The 14,629-nt window shown below is 39.7% G+C and overlaps 1 protein-coding gene across 4 annotated transcripts in view; it reads left to right on the plus strand.

The window, feature by feature from the left end:
* Positions 1–4,769, plus strand: part of FER (FER tyrosine kinase) — a 392,406-nt gene extending 387,637 nt beyond the window's left edge. For all 4 annotated transcript variants that reach the window (XM_045020435.1, XM_045020436.1, XM_045020438.1 and 1 more), the window contains one exon: positions 894–4,769. In XM_045020435.1, coding sequence (XP_044876370.1) covers positions 894–1,036 — 143 coding nt within the window. In that variant the 3' untranslated portion in view covers positions 1,037–4,769. The remainder of the gene's footprint in view (positions 1–893) is intronic.
* Positions 4,770–14,629: the final 9,860 nt, after the last annotated feature.

Below are 14,629 nucleotides of genomic sequence, written 5' to 3' on the forward strand. Positions count from 1 at the left end.
CCTTCCACAGTGATGTCTCCATCACACTGTCCTTCCCCTAATCTGTGCCCACAACCTATATTGACATCCGTAGGAGTCATATACATAACATGGATTTTATGCGGCTTTACATTTGTAAAATTTATTATTTTATCTGGTGTGTGTTAACAAGGCCAGAACCCAGGTTGCTCTTGCTTTGCCGACTGCCTGGGCACCTGCACTCCAAGAAGCCAGAGACTTCATTTATTTGGTCACAATATGGAAGCAGGGAGCAAACAAAAGAAATTTGCAAAGTGGAAGAGCAGAAAAGAGGGCAGGCAATGGAACTGAGGAGGAGACATGAACAAGGGATTAGACAAGAGAATAGGGGAGGGAAAATGAATTAGAGGGTGAAAAGGGGGCTTATTTCTTCAATATAAAAAGGAGAGGCAAGGAAATCAAAATGGAAATAAAAGAAAAGAGTGGGACTGGGAGATGGAAGGAATAAAGAAATGGAAAAAAAGGGGCAGAAGGGAAATTCACACTCAACCTTAAGGTAAGTGTGTTTTAATTTGTTAGCATTCCTGTATTTTATTGGATTTTCATGACACAGGAAGAAGAGGGGCCAGTCATTTTCCTAGGATGGGGAGAGTGAATTTTTAGGCAGTTGGAGGAGCATACTGACAATTTACCTTTCCCAATGTGAGCAGTGTTTAGTTTGCTAGTCAAGCCCTATAACTTTCATAGTGTGAAAATCATCTAATTTATACCTAGGAGATGCATAAATCTGACCTTATAAAATTTTTCATTTAGTGACCTCAAGGAACTTTGCTCATTCATTTTTAATTATAGTTCCTTATTATTTTTTAAACATTTGTTCGATTTATGTTATTTTTGCATACTAAACTTTTTCCCTTTTTATCTTTGCATGTCAGGATATCGAATGTCAGCACCTCAAAAGTGCCCAGAGGAAATATATAAAATAATGCAGAGATGCTGGGACTACAAACCAGAAAACCGACCAAAATTCAGCGAGATTCAGAAAGAACTATCTTCAATCAAAAAGAAAGTGACATAGTGATAAAGTAGTGCCAAACTCAACCTACAGAACTCTGTTTTTCAACAAAGTAATATTTTCCCCTCAAACACTGTGTGTTTATACCACATTATCTGCAATATTCTTCTAGGGTTACTTTTTAAAATTAACTCTTTTTTTATATATGTGTGTGCGTGCGCGCGTCATCTTGGAAAATGTCTAAGCATACATTAAAGAGAGACGATTCTGCCAAATGTTATATATCTAGTCACATTAACACTGTCATTTAGGATACATGTAAATAGAACATCACATACTGTAGATTTAAAGGACTATGACGCCTATCTATTTTACAGTGATAAACTGCTAGTGACATTTTCTAAAGGTTTTCTACTTTATGCTGCATTCTTAATTTGCTATCTCAGTTGCAGTTATCAACCAGTGACACTAAAACACAGTGGCTGTGCCATGTTTCTGAAGACTTTAAATCTGAGGACCACAATTTTTTAATAGTATTTCAATTAGGAACTTTAAACCATTTCTGCAACTGATATTTTAAATGATATATTGCTTTAAGAAAGAACATCAGTTAAGATTCTGGATGTGCATGTATTCTTTTTAAACAAAGAAATCCATAATTTTTTTGTAGAATAATATTCACATCATTTACAAACGCATCCTTAGATTTCTTACAGTTGCTCTCATCATAGTAAATATGTTCAACTTTGGACATTACTTGCTACTTTTTTACCTGTGAAAATTAAGAAGTTTATCAGGTATCTTTATGCACAAATCTCCTTTGATAGGCTAGGTTTTTTCTAAAAGGCCAACATCCAGTCTTGGGTGATACATGTTTGTCAGGAAATACTCCAAATCATCTGCCTTTCAAAGTACAAGCAGAAGAAGAAAACCATTGGTTTTGAATGTAAACATGTAGAAAAGAGGTCAGCAGGAAGCAAGTTTGAGAACGAGAGTGGCATGTAATGAAGGTAACTGGTAGCATTGATTTTAGATGAGTAAAAGAAAGCAAACTGCCAAATTGGCTTTTGGAGGTTCTCTGATAGTTTGATTTTTTTTTCCGATTTTCAAATAATTGATATTCCTTTTCTGCATGCAGTTGGAGTCAGCAAATGGACATGTTTTAAAAGAATACTTTCCATGCATATTTTCCAAAGAAAAAGGCTACATCTCACTTGCAGAAAGAAATGCTACCTGTTTTAAACCTCTGGAAGGCTGAACAAGGCATAGAGTAGAAATATTAATCTATAGAAATGTCTTTAGTTGCGTTCAGATTTGCATACTCACACTGTCAAGGAGGAAAAGATTGGTATAAAAATAGTATTCTTATAGGAAGAATAAAAGCTAATCAGTTGGGGGGAGGGAGGGAGCACAAATAATTTGTGGCTTGGACCTATCTCTACAAAAGGCCCTGATAAGGGTTCCAAACTGCCACAGAGACCTGTGACTTTAGCAACAAAGTTATGATCTGAGATCCAAAGTTTGGGAGACCTCTCTCTAATAATTATCAAACTGCTATCAGCTCAAGGTGTGTTAACAAGGAATTAACTGCCAGACCAAGTGACTAAAACAGAGGAATAAAAGAAAAACAGCATTTGGGACTTTTAGTGGCCCTATTTCTTTTCTTGGGGCTGTATAATATTTTATTTCTATTGTGGTGACTCTTCTATTGTGCAGAGCACAATTTCTGCTCTTTAAAGTACATTTATGGTAGTATTGAAGGAGATAGATGTGTGACTGAAGTATTTGTAGGCTATGAGTTTTTCGACCAGTATCTGTTACATTAAATTTAGTGTCCAAATGAACAGTGAAGCAGCATACTGGAGAACACTTTTTTCAGTGTAGGTGGACTTGTTAGCACCTGGGTTTGTTCTGGGGGCAAAGGAAACAAAACACACTGGGGAAAAGGAGTAGAAACTGAAAATAAAGGAAAAATTAGTGTAATCCCTTTATCATCATTATTTCTTTATGTAAATACTGTGTACATTTAATCATCACTGTGCTCACACTTGGTCCAAAGATCTTTGTCTCAATACCAATAAGAAACATTGTTTAGTCAGTTAGCATTGATACTAAATGTTACACAAACAGCGTGCCTTAATGAGCTGGCATGCTTGTGTGAATAAAAGTGCATGAAAATGCCAGAAATGTGCAACGATAACTCTGGGAAGAATCCAGATAAATCACCCAACTATAGGTCCTCATCTATGCACTCGCTAATGTCTAAAAGGAAGGACAAGAATGTATTCGCTTTTACTTAGGTTAACACACTTTTTTTTTAAATGAATGAAAGAGACTATACTATTTCAAAGGACTGCATATGTCCTACCTTTCAACGAGAAAATAGAACAGTTCTTTTTGTCTTAATTTGGTAAACAGGACACACAATTCTGATTCTTATGTACAGAGGTAAAAGGACAACAACTGTATTCATTTTTCACTTATCTAAGCAGTTAACATTTTGCAATTCACATCATACTTCTGTTTAAATTGAAAAGGCTTTTCAAAACATGGAACACCTGCAGCATCTAGAGTATGTTGTGTTCTTTGTCCTAAAGCAGACAGGAATTCAATTCATGATTAATAATCCTTTGGGAAACTGTCAGGATGAGTTCATTGGTATAGAATAAATTTAATATAGGCATATGTGTTTTTCACAAAAACTTATTCAAACTGTTTTCGCAGCATTAATTCAGTTGCATTTGTGGCATAATTTATTTGTCCCATCTGTCACATGTAAATTATTGGAATTATGTACTTTAGGAAGTTACGTCAATATCAGATACATGTCTATAACTACTTTTCTTAACTTTGCAAGTTTATGGCAGGGGAGACTACAAAAATGTACAAAGAAAAACCCTTCAATTTAATCAACGGAAAACCAGATATAGCATTCAAGAACCAAATTTGCAGCTATCTGCCTTCTCTGTAGTCTTGATGTCTTTTAAATGAACATAGGGTTAAAATCTTAGCAATGTTAATGAATTAATCGGATATTGGATAGTTAACTTTTTTTTTTTAAACAGTGTTTTGTACATTTTGTTTAAGATACAGCAAAATGAACAGTATCCTCTTTTGGAAATTCAGTGTATTTAATAGGCTTTGACATCTGCACTGCCCCATTTTATGGGGTTCTAACAGGCTTTGGAAATGGTTATATATCCAGGAACTACCCGTCTTAAAATTCATATAACACTTAATTGTACCCTAAAATTAAAACCTCTAAGTATATCATAGGAGATGGAGAGTGATTTCTCCAGTTATTGCCAATTATTTTCCTCCTTTTCAAGGCATAAAAGAATGAAAAGTGCTACTGTCATATTTCATTTATAAATTTAAGAGATTATTTTAAAGCTAATAATGAGTGTACAGTTTCAGTTGTTTACAACAAAACTGAGCATTTAAAACTAGCCTCAATGTTTAGGTGTGAAATCATCATCCTGGTTATTAAGATTCCCAAATGTCTGGAGTTCATGGTTTTATAGGAAGTGCAATATTGAGAAACAGCATGTTTGAAAACAAGATGGAGACCTGTGCCCTCAGCAGATGTGTAATCTTTTTCTACAGTCTGCATTTCACAAAATTGTTTGAGATTTTTAATCTAAAATGAAAAAGTAAACAACAGTGTTTAGCAACTGCAATCATTTTGCATTTTTGTTTCAGAGCTTGATGTGCATTTCGTAACTATGTCACAAAATCAGCCTCTATTTTGGAGTGTGGCTTTCGATGGCTTAACACCACTTTATATGCTGTCTGTGTCAGGAACAGGGCCGCCCAGAGGGGGGGGCAAAGGGGGCAATTTGCCCCGGGCCCCGGGCTCCGCAGGGGCTCCCACCTCCGCCCCTCTCCTGGAGCCTCAGTGTCTCCAGCGGGGCCCCTGAGCCCTGCCCCGCTCAGAGCGCCGTGGGGAGGGGGCGGGGCAGCTGCCTCCGCTCGGCGTGAAGCTCACAGCCCCGCCCCCTCACCACGCGGCTCTGAGCGGGATGGAGCTCAGGCCCCGCCGGAGACGCGCTCGGTAAGAGGCCGGGGCCGGGACCGGGGTGGGGGCGGGACCGGTGGCGGGGGGGAGGGGCGGGACCCGCCGGGGGCGGGGCCGGGACCGGGGGGAGCGGGACCCGCCGCCGCCAAAGCCGAAGCGCAGCCCAGTCTTCGGCGGCGGGGGGCCCCTTCTGTTCCGGGACCCGCCGCCTAAGGGCCCAGAAGGCCCGCGGCGGGGACCCCTCCCCCCGCCACCGAATTACCGCCGAAGACCGGGCTGCGCTTCGGCGGTAATTCGGCGGCGGGGGGCTCCCGCCGCGGGTCTTCGGGGCACTTTGGCGGCGGGTTCCGGAACGGAAGGGCCCCCCCGCCGCCGAAGACCCCGGGCCCCCGGAATCCTCTGGGCGGCCCTGGTCAGGAAGTACAGTATCAGAACAATGCCGTTTACAAAATAAACCTCAGCCTTTCATGGGCAGAAAGCAGTTGTAAGAAAACAGGTTACTGTACCTCACTGTTTCCCCTTGGTTTTTCACCCACCCATGTTTGTTTATGATGAACTTTGTGCTTATTCAAATGCTGCAGATACACATCAGTGTAAAGTCATATACATTATTTATGGAATTTTTACTACTACTGTAATACTATTAATCAAAAATATTAGCAAGCAGGTGCTTTTCCCCCCCCTCAAAGTTAGAGAAAAGAGCTTCAGCCACAACATTTCTAGCTGGGTCTAAAGCTTGGAGTTGTTCAGATCTAAAGCTTAGGCCTGTGCTTTCTCTTTCTCCTCATTCACGTGAATTACTGGTGCCAATAGCACCTTGTCTATACTGGCCTTTTTTCTGCGATGTTTCCCACCAGTGGTAGCAATGGTGGGAGTGCTAATGTAGGCTGGCTGCCAGCATTCCTATCATCATAACTTCTGGACCAGCTCTGGACAGGGTCGGACAACACTGAAGTCTACACTGGCACTCCTGCTGATAGAGCAGTACCTTGGAAATATTTCAGGAGAAAGGCATGTGTAAATAAGATATGTAAATTAGCCCTGTGGTTTTAAGAGGTCTTAATCTGACATTATAGCTGGTGATTGTTAGGATGGCTAGATGTCACAGACAGTAATGGCACATAATGTAAAGGAGCAAGACGAGAGAGAGATGGATAGAAGAGGAAGGAGTCTCTTTCCAAAAGAATAACCTTATTCATTAGCACTGGAGAATGCATTTGTTTGTTACCGTGTCATTACCCATTTAGGTAAGCATGAAAGTTTGCCATTGAAATAAAGAGGTCACCTTTTCCAATTACTTGCCTAAAGTACATGAGTTGTTTTATTAGACTTGGTTAACATCATTTTATGATTATCAGTACACATTGTAACCACTGTGGTGGGGTACAGAGAACTCATGCTGTAGTGGCAATCCTTGGAAACATTCTGACTGACTTAGCCATAATTGCTCTGGGGGCGTACAGGGCAGATTGTGTCCACCCCACCCCCACACCAACTGGCAGGGCACCGTCCCTCTTCATATTCAGCCAGTCCTTACACTCTCTACTGCAGGGGGGGAGGACACTTACAGGAGTGCCTTGTTAAAGTCCTTGGAATAACGCTGTAGAAAGAAAGTACTAGAGAGGTTTCAAGAAGAAATATCCCTTAAAGAAAGGATGTTCTCACAGAATGTTTGGAAAAATGAGATCCTAGGATATATTATCCTCACATAAACTGTAGTCCAAGTGGCTGGGATGGACAGTGTTGTCCTTCAGGCCCAGACCCTGTCATTTCTTTGTGTCATGACAGGAACATTAGAGATTTGTCTCCTATACACAGACGTTACTGGCTGCTGGTTGCCTAGTAAGGATATGATTACATCATTTCTCATATTGTTTTGTTTCCACTTAATCTTTTGTCAACTTAAATTATAGGAATGAAAAATACAGGTTAAAACATGTTTGCTGATAAGAAAATTGCCCAGTTTTCCCAAGGAGAGGACAAATAATCATTTCATTAAGGACTATTATTTATAATGCAGAGGACACATCATAAGGCTTTTGAGCCAATAGCTAGAATATCCCAGTATAATGTCTATTTCTGACAGTGGAGGCACAAACAACTAAAAGGAAAGCAGATTAAACTCTCAAGTGGAAAAAGAAAAAAACAGTCCCTCTTCCTGTTAGTTTGCTGAAATCCTTTTTTTCCTACCACTCACTTGCCAATATCGTTCCTTTCTGAAGCTGTAGTGTGTAGGGATGTAGTGACTGCTAGCTGAACTTTCACTGTAGCAATATAAAAGTAGTGCAGTCCTAAAGCACATAATTTCTCATCTTGGATATGAAAGAGAAAGCAGGACAGTACTTCAGGTGAAACCATACTGCATGCTCAGACAGGAAAACCAAAAGCAGATTTAAATGCCAACATCAATTCATTGTGTTTATCACACAAGCACCATGTGGAGCATTTCATGATTGGCCTTGCAATGTGTTAAAAAGTGACTTGTCGCCAAACACCTTATTTATTCTCCCAATAGTACAGCATTTTCTAGAAAATAAAGGTGCTGATTTTTGTCCTTAGATTTTGTCAGTTTGATTTTCATGACATGTTGCCTCTCCTGCTTTTAGTCCTTACATCGGGTGTGTCCCATTCCTCCTTCCCTGATCTGAACTCATTTCTCTTTGGGGCTGTAGTTAGGTCAGTGTAACTGCATTGCTCACAGGTGTGAATTTTTTGCAGTTCTGAGCAACGTAGTTATACCCATGTAAGTGTAATGTAGACCTTGCCTGACACTGGTAAGAAAACAGCAAAAATGCGGGCATAATATTTTCCAGTATATGTTCTCTGAAAATCTCTCTTTGCCCCTCCATGATCAGATGGTCACTTATAGTAGCAAAACATTCAGCAAATGGTTGGTGGGCTTGGAGGGGGAAGCTGAGTTTTCAGATCATCAATGTGCTTTTCCAGAAAGTTTACATTCTTTACATTTTCATTAAAAAGAGAATGAATTCTCTTCAAATTCCACTCATCATTTTTGCTCCCCTTAATCCCTCACAGCAGTCACTGGCTCCAGAGCTAGAATCCCATTGAACTACTTTGCTAAATTCCATCAATTTTTTAAAATTTTAATTATTACTTAATATGTAAGATGTTTCTCCTTTGATGTGACAAATGTGATTTCTGGCTAGTAGATGCTTGAGACTATAGGATACAATCCTTAGGTACCACAGCCTAGCAGTTTGGGAGGAAGGGGAATTTAGAGATTTCACCTTTAATTTGTGTCTCACCCAAGGTAGCATGCTTTTTAAATCCTCTGTGTGGGTTTGACACCAGAAAAGAAAATTTGTTGGTTTGACCCTGAACAAAGGAAATAATCACTTAAAAAGAAAAAAAAATATGATTTCCATATACCTACTGCCCAGTAGTCTGAAAAGATGGGAATTTTAGGACATACATACATTTAAAATTGTTAAGAAGAGGAAATTGCACGTATAGGTAAAGAAAGCAACTATCTTACTAACTTTCTGAAATCCCTACTTCCATGAAACTCCCACTAAAGTATATTGGAGTTCTGTGCAGGGAGACTTCAGGATTGAGGCCTCAGTTTTGATTTCTTTTTTCTGGAGGTTTCTTATTGCTGGCCATGTTTGAAGACTAGTCTTCTTTCAAATGCATTATCACTTCACTAAGGCAGGACCCTTTTGAACTTTCTAGCTGGAGAGCACTTATCTTAAAGGCTTTAAAAGAGTTCATAAGGACTAATTCACAATACTGGCTAGAGCCAGGCATAAGGGGCACGCAGTTACTTTGATGCTTCCCCTCGTCACTCTAGACTTGCAGATCTCTTGCTAGCACTGGACTTTCACTCCTGATCAGAGAGATCACTGGTCACATTCAATTCTGCAGTGGTTTAATAATATGGTCAAAAAATTCGACTAGGCTGAAACCACAAAACCCAATCGGTGAAAAAACTGCACTAGATTAGTCTTATGTTCATTTGTTTTTCCAAAAAGGAATGCCACAGTACATCTTTATGAGCAAATCACCTTGCAAACAAATGTTTATGTTTTAGATCATAAATCTTAGGGTACAGCTTTGCAACTGTGAACTCAAGAGCCTACTTCTCATTCTGAAAATGCCTGCAGGCTAGCATGGAGGACAATGAAGTCACATGACTTCACAAAGCATGAACTGCGGCTAGAATAGTCCTAAATTACCACCATCGCTGTATTTACAACCCTGCTATAATTTTAGAACTGGTTGTAAACATGCAGAGCACCCTACTTCACCAAACTTGGACTCTGTGTAGTAAGAGCAGACAGAAAAGCACACACCAGCACCAAAAACCATCAACAATCCAAGCTAAGGTGATTTGTGAAAAAAACAGCTTGTCAAACAAGAAAGAGAATGGGCAGTCCTGGATTATTAGTTTACAGAGGGAGCATTCTCCATATCACAACTAAAATTTCTCTTATTGAACAGCCAGTACAGACATATCAGATCAGTCTTGCTAAACTGTATCAAGAAATAAAGGGGGGAAAAAATTATTCTGCTGAATACAGGTAAAAAGATGTATTCAACTTTAGCAGCAGAACAAAACTAGAGGTTACCAGCTACCAAAAAAACAAATGTAACCACAATTATGGGATATGTAAAGAGTAAGATACACCTCTTATTATTGTGTATGGATTTTCAAAAAGATCAGTCTCTTGGGAACAAATTCTGCTCTCATGCTTGATTTTAGCAGAGTTGCATTGCTATATATGAAGCCAGCAAACTTTCATTCCAAGACTATTTTTAGAGGACAGTCTGGCCCTTAATATTTTCTTCTTCAGGCCTTCTCAGACATCTGAATTAGATGTCTCCATATCCCTCACATACTTCCATTTCACATTACTCTGTGAGTTGCTCTTCAGAGGCAAAGTTCCAGCTTCGTCTCTGGTTTCATTTGGCCCAACATCTACTTCCAGAGACCCCAAAATACTACTGTAGGTATAACATCCCAAAGTAACTGTAAGATAAAGGTGAATGCCTAGTTCACATTCTAATTAATGTTTCATCCAACTAAAGACTTCTTCAAGAAAGCTGACAAATTCCTTTTTCATATTACAGTATATGAAATTCTGTTATTGACGTTTTCTTTGTAACACACAGCATTCTATTCCTCATCTTTGAGGAACAATGTGTAACTAACACTGTGCCCCCCGCAGAGAGAATTACTCTGCTTCAGTTGCAGTCAACAGACCAGTTCCAACTGAATAAAGAGTTGTGATGCCAGTTTCCACTGATCCTAAGGAAATGTGTTCTCCTTTTAGCCCGTTTCAGAACTCCAAACATATTCTGCATTCCTAAAGCATCATTCTTATTGTCATCCATTTTGTTTTTAGAGGCCTGGTTTTCTTGCTTACACCACGTAACCTTTAGCTCTGCAAATACTGTACTACTCAAGGTCAGACTTGCAGACTAAAAATTTATGGCTTTTTAGTCCACTAAATATATAGTTATTTGCAGAACATTTAATACGTGATGAAGTGACTGATTTTTAGGTGACCAAATTAATAAAGCTTTATAAATTTTCCTCAGCAGGTGGATCAAATACCAATAGTGTCATAATCAGTCACAGTTGAGTTGGTAAAAAAAATACTATTTAAGTATATCAGTGTTTCTTGCACGCGGTTTTCTCCTTAACAGGTACATGGCTTTTCTTTTAGTCACTAATGTTATTTATTTGAATGGTGCTCCACAGAAGGGTTAAACTGTGCCCCAGCTCTTCTCTGGAGTACTAGGGAAGAGGTGTGCAGAACTGTAGCAGCCAAATAGAGGTGCTTTTTGGCATTCTGCCTTATACAGGTCAGATGCAGCCAGGATGCCTCAGAGCACTGCTGCTGGGAGCGCTCTCTATAGCATTGCCTACATCCATTAGTAAAATGTGCACTTTGTGCTCCCCCCAGCACCTGCTGCCAATTGCTAACCGCTGCACAAGTAGCGGAAACCTGGCCATGCCCCCTCATGGCTTACCCCTGCCAGCTTGCAACTGTGGACAACCCCAGTGCCCAGGCAGTGATAGTGACAGCTTTTTGCCTGGGTCCTATACAGGCCCACATGGGAGAAGAGACTTCCTGCATATCCCCTGTGCAAGAGATTTGACTAATCCCTCCATAGGAGGGCCAACCAGATAAAATGCAATCAATTAAAACTTCCATTGTTCCTTATTATGTCAGCATAATAATGGCTAATGAACATATTTCCTACTGGGAGCTTCCCCATCTGATTATTAGATGTTAGCTCCCTAAAAGCTTAAGAAAATAGAAAAATCTACTAGGAAAGGACACCAGGTCTAGGCTTGGGCATTGTGTTACCTCAAAGGACATGATCCAAAAAACAGTCCAAAGAGCTAATCTGACCTAATGATTCTAAAAACATCCTGCAAAAGGATTGAAAACCACAACATACATTTTGTATCATTTCATTGCCATCCCTACAGCAATTGCACAGTCTTGTGTGATCAAGAGGTTTCCAGAAAGGACACTTAAGCTGACAGCTGTAGGGGCACTGTCTTTCCAACTGTGTATGTGTTTATTTTTCTTTTGTATAACTGCATGGTGGAAACTGGGGGAAAGAAAGAGTCATTGACATACCATCACAGACTTTTGACAACTGTAGCCTTGAGTAGCAAGGCACTGATGTAGTTTACAATTTTTAAATGTATTTAGATTTTTTTCATTTAGTGCCAATGAATGCACCAGCAAATTTAATATCAGGTAAAACACTTTTTATGCTCTTTGTTGTTTAAAAATAATATATTTGTGAAACAGATTGATACTACGTAACACTGGAAATGGGTCCTTCTTCCCAAAAGTGCATGTGTAAAAAAAGAGAGGTGGGGGGGAGTCTTATGTAGGTTTATCTGGTTTTTAAATGTCTGAAAATGATAGCTGTGTAATACAGTTTAGTTATCTATCCTTTATAATTTTAACAGATCTGCATTTTAACTTATTTGCCAATTTTTATATACATAAAAGTTACACTTTTGAATTGAAGCGAACATTTTCCCCTAGTCTGTTACAAAATAGGAGGTCCCTGTTCTTGTAAACTTCAGACTTTTTTTTAGCTTCTTCTGATGGACCAATTAGCACTGAGTCTGCAGTCCCCCTTTTTACTGTATTCTTCCAATAAATGTAAAATATTTATCTCAGGTTGTGTTTCTACTTCATTTAAATATCAATGTTTATAGTTCTCCCCTTCCTGTTATAAATAAATATATTGTACACTGAAAACAGAGGACTATCTCCATAGTAACCTTCATCCTAGAGATGTTACAAATACAATGCATAATATACATAATATACATCCACTTTGTGGCAATTAAGCTTATCTGAGTTCTGGCTGCAATCCCTGCTGCCTTGCCTCAAACATTACCTGCTAGAGTTCAATTGTCACATTTTTAGTATGTGGCAGCCCTTTGCCAATATTTATTATTATGAGTTGCTCAATCATTATAATACTGCCAAAAATGAGCACAAGAATAAAAACATGGCCAAAGTCTGAATGACTTTGAAGCTAGAACAATGAACCCTGGTAACTTGAGCGTATTTTCTTTTTTCAATTGATAGTAGGAACAGCCTCACTTTTGTTGATGTCTGTTTACCCTCCATTCTGCAAATCAATAATCTTTCTAAAAAAGGTTTTCTGTCATTTCCACAGAGTAGCTGGTACAGACATTGCCTCTGTGATGCCATCTGTGATGTGATTTAATCTGGTTACCTCTACCTTACACCAGTTTAACTCTACCAATGGCATCATGTTTCACAAGAGTGTGCGGCCTGGAGGGTGTTTACATGTGCTGTACTGTTCGTCACAATAAATATTTTATATTAAATATCTATTGCCTTTTATCCCAAACTGATTTCCATGTATCATCTCTGGACTGGAGGCCACCACTTCACTGCACAAGTGTGGGCAGCAGACATTGGAGTCAAAGACACCAAAGCAGTCCCCTATTTTTAGAAGAAAGATGGTCGCTGTAATGCCCACTCGAAGCAGATATTCTCTCTTTTTAAAGGATTTGTCAAAGAGATGGACAGGCAGGTGCATGCGCACACACAATAAAACGCCTGGAACTCAATATAGTTACCTTGAAAGAACAAAGGGTCAAATCCTCCCCACCTGCATTTGAAGCCATGATTCCAAAAAGTCTCCAGTTAAGATGAAGACTCATTTTCTGACTGCACTTACTAAAAATAATCCTAATGTTGAACAAAGACATCTCTGAATTTCACTCAGTTTTAGGGCATTTCCACTGACCCAGGGTATTATTTGCTTTATTTTTTAATTACTTATTTGGAGATGCTTACGAACACCTAAGACTTCACCTTTGTCACACCCTGCTAGCACGTCTTACACATTTCAGTTAATTCATGGTTCAAATCTACGAGCAATAAGGTGTTTTATTACTTAATGAAATTCTCTCCATTACATATTCCTATCAGTAGATTTGCAGACCACCTTAAATACCTGTTACAGTTGAAGCTTTATTTGCTTTCTTATGTCATATCTTATTCACTCTCTATGAAGCCCACTGTTTGTTTAGCTAATTATGTAAAATCCCAAGGGATTTTTCCAGAACAAAAGTTGATATTAGATTGAGGATGAAACTATTAGGGATGAGCGAACCGGTTAGTTAAAATGAGAGCTAAAAACTAACCAAACACAAACTAGGGTGTTGTAAAAGCTTGGATGTGTTTATTTAAGGCCTCCCAGCCACTGGCCTTGAGTAGGTCCTCTTTGAAGGCAGGCATGAGACATCTTTCTACTCCCTCAGGAAGTGAATTTCCTCTTCAGAGGTGGCTTGGTAACCTACTTCCCCAACTCCAGTCTTGAGATGGCTGACCAGCCCACCTTTCCTCCCCCATTCGTTGTAGCATGACCTAGTCACCCCTCCACTGCCCATGGATTTCATTTGCTTTAAAAGGCACACTGATTTTCTTACAATGAAGGATCTTGCTCTTATATAGTGTCTTCCTGCTAAAGGTGGCAAGATTATTTACCTGTACAGTAACTGGAGTTCTTTGAGATGTTTTCTCCCTATGGGCATTCCACCATAGGGTGTGCACATGCCTTGCACTTTTGATCAGAGATTTTAGTCAGCAGTGCCCACAGGTACATGCTTGCGCATTACAGATCCTCATGCTCCAGTGCAAGGGTATATAGGAGGGGCAGATCTGCAGCCACCCCGGTTCCTTTTTAACACAAAGCCCAGTTACTGTACAGGTAAGTGATCTCACATTGTACTTTGCGGTATTGTCCCTATGGGTGCTCCACTGCTGGAAACTTCCAAACAGTATCTCAAGATGGAGGGAGGTGCTGAAGACTGTGTCAGCAATGGCCATATCTGCCTTGAAAGCACGTAGGAAGTAATAGTTCCTGGAGAACATGTGAATGGAGGATCAGGTTGCTGCCCTGCAGATGTCCAAGATGGATATGTCTCTAAGAAGGGCTATTGAGGAGGATTGGGCCCTAGTGAAATGGCCAGTCACTCTAGGACAGTGTTTCTCAACCTTTTTGATACCAGGGATCGGCTAGCTACCTTCCTAAACTGTGTCAAGGAGATATCAGGGACCAATGCCAACCCATGGATCGGTTGTTGAGAAACACTGTTC

The sequence above is a fragment of the Mauremys mutica genome, chromosome 6 (assembly GCF_020497125.1).
Source record: "Mauremys mutica isolate MM-2020 ecotype Southern chromosome 6, ASM2049712v1, whole genome shotgun sequence".
NCBI classification, from domain to species: domain Eukaryota; kingdom Metazoa; phylum Chordata; order Testudines; family Geoemydidae; genus Mauremys; species Mauremys mutica.